The sequence below is a fragment of the Theobroma umbraticum genome, unplaced genomic scaffold (genome assembly GCF_002168275.2).
Source record: "Theobroma umbraticum cultivar Fairchild unplaced genomic scaffold, ASM216827v3 scaffold_30.0, whole genome shotgun sequence".
Lineage (NCBI taxonomy): Eukaryota > Viridiplantae > Streptophyta > Magnoliopsida > Malvales > Malvaceae > Theobroma > Theobroma umbraticum.
In genome coordinates this window covers 4960001-4967839 of record NW_018397254.1, presented here as the reverse complement: position 1 = coordinate 4967839, position 7839 = coordinate 4960001, and the positions used below count along the sequence as shown (strand labels likewise).

The window sequence follows — 7839 nt, the reverse complement described above, 5'->3', positions numbered from 1 at the left end:
CTTTCATCTCTTTATTTTTAAATGCCTTTGCATTCGGGTCCCTCAACCAATCATGGGCAATTGCTTGCCTTCCCGTGATGTATCCGACGGAGAACTATGCACTGAAGAGAAAGCTATGATCAAGCCTGGAAGGGTTTCAAGTCCCCTGGAAACGGATAGCCAGAGCACTACTACAGATTGCAAAAGGCATATGGGCCCCGCCATCACATCTGCTTATCCACAGGACGCTAGGAATGGCGGCAGTAAGAAACTCAGACTGCTTGTAACAAAGCAAGAGCTTGGAGAATTGCTTTCCAGGCGGATGTCAGTAGAAGAAATGCTTGCGGGAGTCCACAGAGAAGGACGGTATAAAGTCGATTTTTGTACGAGGTGGCAGCCACTGCTTGAAACCATCCCCGAGGGAGGTGAGTAGCACTTTCTGTTCCCCTCACTGTCGACCTGGTAAGTTGCTGTCAATACATGTACAGTTCCCAGTTATATATAGAAGGATCGTAGGAATAATAAAAACTCGAATTTTTCTTTGTTTGCCTGGAAATGTACGTGCAAGGCATTCCATCTGTAAGGCTGGGCTTCTGGTAATTGAACATTCATTGATTTTAATGTGTGTAATGGGTTGAATAAATAATCTAATGATCCACATATTCTACGGTTATACCCGATTTATTTTTGTTTTATGTGTTGATATACTCTTATTGAGTAAGTTAATATAAGTCCACTCGTGTGTAAATATTAAATTACTAGTTTTCCATTATGGGAAGGCCAGTTGGACATAATATTTAACTAGATTAGACACCTTTTTTCACTTTGAGCCCTAATTTAGATTAATTTGTGGCATTAAGAGCCGCCTCTTGTCCTGGAGAGAAAAGAGAGATGGGAAAACCCCCAATTTTGTGGTTGTTCGTCTGACCCTCTTATAAAATATTTGTACTAGATCCTCTCCAATATTCAGGTATGTGTTTGATTTATATTTATTTAATGTTCTAAATACCCAACATAAAGTATTTGGATCTGACGTTATGCTTATGGGTTTGTCATGCTGTATTAGCTTTGATAATGGCTGATGCCTTTTCATTGGTTTAAGATTCATTTCCTCTCTTACTCTCTGTTTGTGCCTAGCTTCTTTGTCAACTACCTTCTGACAACGAACAAAAGAACTATAAAAAAACAAATTATTCATGATAGGATCCCTAATAAAGTGAATTGCATCTGAACATGACAATGGAAAAAAGTTCAAAGTTCATGCTTAATTTATTGTCACTTTGGAGGGGAAGAAATAAGTTTGGTGGATTGGTAACGATCAAAGCTCGCTAACCATTAGAAACCAATAAAGATTGTGGCCAAATTGCAAGTAACAAATGTCCAAAAACACCTCATAGAAGTAGTGGAGTGACAGTGCGCCCAATGGCTCTTCCCAGAAATTCCGTGGTCTCCCACTATCCTCTGTTCCTTGCTAGAACTTTGCCATTATTTTTTGTCTCTTCCGAAGTTCCCTGGTCATTTCCTGATTAAATTTGCACCGAAGGCCATCAATTGCATTTATAAACCCTTCACCCTGACAAAACTTCAATGTTTATGATGGATAAGTACCCTGAGTAATTTATACAGTAAGCTGCCCAACAATAAAAAGTTATTTGGCCAATCCTGCTAGTTCCTTTGGGCTGTTGAAAGTTCATAATGTTATAATTAACCCCGCAGATTGGATGTGATTCTGTCTCTTTCAAATTTACTTTAAAGTTCCAAAGCTGTCAAGTTAAGGGACGAAATTTTTTGTAAAGAGAGTGATAAAGAAGCTTGAATGGACTGGTCTCGTTCATTGACCGTGGCTTTTTGCGTCCCTGTAAATTATTAACTGGGCCATTTCCCATTTATTTGCCAAATCTCTATCCAATTTGATCTTTAGGATTCTCCAGCTTCATGGGTCCCAAAGAATCGAAGAGTTGGCTCAGCAGCTGCTTTTTCTCTTCCTAGGAGCTGCTGGTGATGTGATTAGGCATGGTTTATTGCCCATGTTACCATACCAAACACCAATAAAAAATCATCTCTTTCCGTGTATGAATAGTTGGACCACTCAAAATAAACATTTGATGTGGATTAGTAATAAGAATGCACCTACTGATAATGGTCGCATTTCTTTTCTCTTTTCTTTATACTTTTTGGATGTGTATTATCGACGGTAGGATTGAGGAAGCTCTAAAGAAGAATCCCACCGACGATATATTGTCTTTCCCTCCAGAACTTTCCCTCCTTTTAATACTCCTCCATATCTCAATTGCAAGGAGGCGTAAAAGAAGAAATACTACTTTGAGGATGGGAAACTGCCTGTTTGGAGGCTTGGGAGAAGCTGATGGTGTGATCAAAGTCATAACTTCAAGCGGTGGAGTCATGGAGTTTTCTGCTCCAATAACAGCAGGAAGCATCACGGATGAATTACCAGGGCACGCCATTTTTCGAAGCCATGATCTCTTCTGGAAACCACTCTTTCACCATGAAGAACTCCTCCCTGGAAAATCATACTATCTTCTTCCGCTTAACGGCAAAGACACTTCAGGTAATAGTGGCCAGATTGTCCGAGAAGGCCATGTCAGGTCGAACAGCATCCCAGCATCGCTCGTTGCTCCTTACAGGATGTCCTTTGATTATCAGGGGACTCTGAAGAGGTCCCATACTGATGTTTTCTCCAGGTACAACAACCCTGCAGGATTTTGGAAAGTGAAGCTAGTAATCAGCCCAGAACAGCTGTTGGAAATTTTATCGCAAGAAGCTCGTACTCAAGAATTGATTGAGAGTGTCAGGACAGTTGCCAAGTGCGGAAGTGGGGTCTCAACTTCTGTTGGATTTTCAGATCAATGGAGTCTGTCAAGCAGTAGGAACGCTTCCTCAAACAAAGATGGCTTGTTGTTAGACATCTAGAATTACAGCTTCTTACAAAATTTCCCCCCATTTTACTTTTCCTTGTTTTGACATTAGACAATGTAAACAATTGAAATAGCAGTCTGAACATGTCATTTGGTGTCTTGATTTGATCTTTTCCTTTGTTTTGGTTGGGGTTGATGTTGTCCCTGTTTAATGTTCAAATTTATAGGTTTCTGGACAGCACATCAATTCCTCATTTTCGCAAGTAAGCCATTTTGGTCCCAAGACGCAAGTAACGCGTTCAATATCCGTTTTCCTTGTTCAGCAAATGCTTAATATTAACCTGAATTCTAACGTTTCATGGGGTATCAAATATGAAATCAGTATTTCGATCAAATAAAGTTGTGGCCCTAAACTTGACCTGTTTCGCCCCTTACTCAAAGGTAATGATTTTACATTACATCATTTCTTATATATATATATATATATATATTGTTTTATTAGTAACTTTTTTTAAAAAATAATTTAATTTAAAGAGATATACCAATTACCACGTTGATTATCATCTTATCACTTTATTTAATTATTTCAGAAAATTTTATGACTTTTCGTTTTGTTCAAAAATTGAATACCTATGCTGCATGCAATTTAAGACTTCCAAATTTGAATTTGCAGGTTCATAGAAAGAAAATTACAAGAAAAAATGACAATAATATTTGCCTCCTTAGTAACTGAAAAAAGAGAGGCTATAACAGAAACTATAATGCAAAATAGACGCATGTGATGGCAGTTCTACATAGAATATATAAAACTGCAGATATTGAAATTTTTTTTGATTAACGAGAATAGTCATATTTATTAATATTAATAAAATTTATTAATTTTTTTTCTTAATTCTAATAGTATGATATAATTTATAGATTAATATTACAAAAATTTATTCATATATAACTGAAACGTTTTAATTATTTTTTATAGATAATTAATTTTACATTTAAAAACATATATATTTCTATGTATAATTATGATTTAAAACTAAATAAAATATATAAGTCTTAAAGCATTAAACTTGAAAGGGTTTTCCAAATAGACGGATGTTGGGCCAGGTTGAAGCTTGCCGTTAAGATGGAGGCTGGTATTCGGACAGTTTTGATTTTCACAAGTTTGGGCCGTCTGCTGAATAAGTTGGGAAAATTCAAAATACCCAACTTGTTTTGTCCTATTTAGTTAATGGGCTTAGGCCCGTATCAAGGTGCTTGAAATTCCTTTGAATATATATGGGGCTAGAATAAAACTCGAAACTCAAAGGACCACAGCATGGTCTGCCATGTACAGGCTCCGTTCCAACATCATTAATTGCAGTTGTCACTTTCCTAACCACTTTGGCAATACGGGGCGTCACATTGGGCAACAAAATTACCCGTAGCAATACCTGTGTTTTCCACCCGTAGAAGGTCTTGGTTCTGATTGAGTGATAATTAAAGTGATTGGGTGCAATTTGAACTTGACCAAAACATTATTGGTACATAATTTCTACACCTGCTTCCCATTACTCCATTTTATTGCAAACATTGAATGCCATTTAATTTAAACCCATCTTAGAAGTTCATGAATGGACCAACAGGGAATTGGCATATTAGTCGGTTCATCAAAACCCTTGAATTTTTCAGCGCAAATCATTGATACGTACTCTTTTTAAAATTACAAACAAATTAAGGAGAGCAATTGCTAGTCAAGCAATGCTATTTCATAAATGATGTGAAAACGTTATCATTATTGAGTTTGAGCTTATCCGTCTATGACTCGAAAATGACCGCCGTTGTCACGTCAAGCTCTTCAATTAGTTGGTTAATCGGGGTGAAAAATCACTAGGATTTATTTTAATTACAATGAATATGACACTGATGATATTTTTTTTCTTTTTTATTGAAGCTAACCACCAGGCTACCTTTCAACACAACCTTCACTTATCAAGGGACCATCAAAGTTTGCTTTCTTTTCTTTCTTCTTTTTCTTCTTCTTCTTTTTTTTTTTTTTTTTTTTTTCATTGTCTATGGTGGGGCAATGGGGGCGATCGACCAATTTGGAGAGGAAATCCAAAATTTTCAACAATGGCAGCGCTATCTGAACAAACTCTAATAGTTTCAAAATGGGAGCCACCGGATGAAGTTTCCCTTTCCTCGTTGAAATTAAAAAAAAAAAGGAAAACCTAAAGAATCGCCTAACGTTCAGAAAAGTTCTAACAAAGTTATCGAAATTAATTGAACACATGAAAAAGCATTTAGATTTCTCTACACCCTCTACGTTTCTTGTCTCTCATGGCAATCTTTCTTTCTTTCTTTTTATTACACAATATTTGGTCAATTCATGCATATATCAATATGTACGATATGAAAAGCCATGCATGTTCTAAATTGTCTTCATTCAAAAGTGAAATGATTTATTATTATTAGGCAAAGAAAAATATGGGAATATCTGGCCACCCTGAGGGCTCACTGGAAATGATTCACATCAAAGTAGGCTTGCTTACCTATATAAATATAAACATATATAGAAAGAGATAGAGTTATTATCTCTAATTAGAACTATGCACTATGCCTATATTATGCAGGTTAGCATCTCTAGCTAATTGCATTAACATTTGTAGCCAAGGTCCCTAAGCAATAATACACATGCACGTCATGCAAATTTGCTTGATCTTACATTATAACAAACATACCATCGCTAGCTAGCTCAAGCCTTCTAGAAATTTTAATTAGAAAAAGGCACTCCAAAATAAAAGTATCATGTTTTTAAAGTTAATTGTTTGCCACCTTTAACGTGTGCGCCCACCAACCCTTATTTCAACATCCTGTCGAGGTGCCAATTGATTATTACTTGCATTGAATATATCATATATGGTTAACTTCCACAATATCTTTCAACAAAGCAGAACTACCGAATCTTGTAGGCGAAAATTGAACGAGAGGTAAATGATTGCTTCAAGCAAATAGTTTTCCATCTTGACGGTCATCATAAGCTTATAACTGCACAAGTGATCAATGGTATTCCTTTGATGATATCTCCATTCTCAGCAAATTCAAGGGTGGGGTTTCTGGGTTTGAACCGACAGAGAAAAGGGGTGGAAAAGGAGCAATACACGCTTGCATGTTTGTAGCTATGAATGTATGTACAAATTGGCTCCAGAAAAAAGAAAAAATTAAAAATAGGATTGACAAATCAACTCAACTAAATTTCACATCCAAATATAAATGATGTCTAGTTTTGTTCCCTCTAATCCATACATCATACTTTCTATAAAGATGTTTAAAGATCATATCTTTCTTTCCTTCTTTTTAATTAATTACTTTCAGTTCATTTGATTTTTTTATTTGTACCTCCGCTTCTGCTATTGGGATTAAATCACTTCATCAATTATGAATATGCATCATTATTTTATTTGATCCTTGTCAAATTGAAGGTTTCATCATCTATTGCTGAAAAAGCTTCATTAATATCTCTCTTGACTTGTACAATTCAATTAATTGAGTTTCTCTCTTAACCATGAGGTCATTAAAAGCTAATTATGGTTGGGCTGTCCAATATAGAAAAATGATTGGAACTGATACTCCCCAAGAGGAAAAAGTATGAAGCTTTTCAATAAAAATAAATGTACTGAAAGTTGGAAGAATTCAATTGTGGTTTGTAATGTAAAAGCGAAGCTTAATTAAAGCTACTAGGCCCGGCCAGGATTGATGTACGAAGCCTCTTGACTTACAAAATTTTAATTAACAAGGTAAATAATATTATACGATACTTATTTGAATACAAAATAAACATCAATACATTATATATATATATATATATTTGATAAATCATCAGGCTTTTATATTTATTATTATTTTTATTTTACTCAACCAATCAAGATATAATTCTAAAAGAAAACCCTGCTGGTACACTGTTCCGTTATATCCAGCAACTAACGAGGGCCCCTTGGGGTACCCCAGTAACAGTAAATAAGGCTTAAGCACCCATAAAACGATACAATTAACGGACAGGAACCAAAACCCACAACAGATACCGCCTGAAACAAAGCATCTATCCTCTACGCAGGAGATCATAAACATAAAAGCATTAAGACCAAAGTATCAAGCTGTTACCACCAAGCAGAAAACATGGAGTTTTTATATTCATGTCTGTGAGATATGTGTTGAATACAAGTATTTCAAGAAAAATAAAAAGTTGAAACAACAGAGTTGAGATCGCTGCAATATATGTTGTAGCTGAATATGAGGCATGTCCCATATCTTTATGCATAAACGTGTTTGTCCAAATAAGTCGGAGATTGGAATTTGTCCACAGGGTATGTTGCCGGTTCCTACATCACGTCAATAAACGTACGTTTCCAATTATGCAAACATGACCGAAATTTCGGTAATAACCCTGTCGGATTAGTCTTTGCCAACTCCTTTCACTGAGTATTTTCCCGAATTGGTTAATTGATAATCTTGCATCGCCTTCATAGGAAACTTCAACGTTCTCGTTCACATTGCTTAAAATTTATAGTAACCTGTCAGAGTCTAATTTGTCATTGGAGTAATGGATTACTTACAACTTCACTTATACACTAATGTTAAGGCGGCAATCACAAATTGTAATAAGTATATCTAATTGATCATGTTTATTCATGTAGTATTTCACAAGTTGCTTTTCCGTATGTGTGAAATACATAAATGAAAAGGATTTACTACACGCATGGCACATGGATGTGATTGCTTAAACTCAACGAGTCTTCATCAATTAGAGAACAGAGAGTTTCTCCAAAGTTTTGCAAAAGGTATTATGTGCAATTTTACAAGATTAGAACCTTTCCACATATACAAAAGCCAGTTTAACATATTAATATGTCATCCCCTGTCAATAACATAACTCCTACCGGGCATTCACTGGTTTATTACACAAAAGGGATAGGAACAAGTAATATGGCATCACAGATATTCTCTTACC

General features: G+C 35.7%; 1 protein-coding gene across 2 annotated transcripts; it reads left to right on the top strand.

The window, feature by feature from the left end:
* Positions 1–287: 287 nt before the first annotated feature.
* On the top strand, positions 288–3118 carry LOC110428584 (DUF4228 domain protein). 2 transcript variants are annotated; one of them, XM_021444460.2, is made up of 2 exons: positions 288–404; positions 2277–3118. In XM_021444460.2, exon 2 carries the CDS (start codon positions 2308–2310, stop codon positions 2908–2910), a length of 603 nt encoding a protein of 200 aa, XP_021300135.1. In that variant the 5' UTR covers positions 288–404; positions 2277–2307; the 3' UTR covers positions 2911–3118. The 2 variants fall into 2 exon arrangements, with proteins under 2 accessions (XP_021300135.1, XP_021300129.1); XM_021444454.2 differs by lacking the exon at positions 288–404 and adding an exon at positions 411–949.
* The last annotated feature ends 4721 nt before the right edge of the window (positions 3119–7839 follow it).

Coding starts and splice junctions, on each gene's coding strand:
- LOC110428584 (XM_021444460.2), top strand. CDS start 2,308: ATGGGAAACTGCCTGTTTGGAGGCTTGGGAGAAGCTGATGGTGTGATC.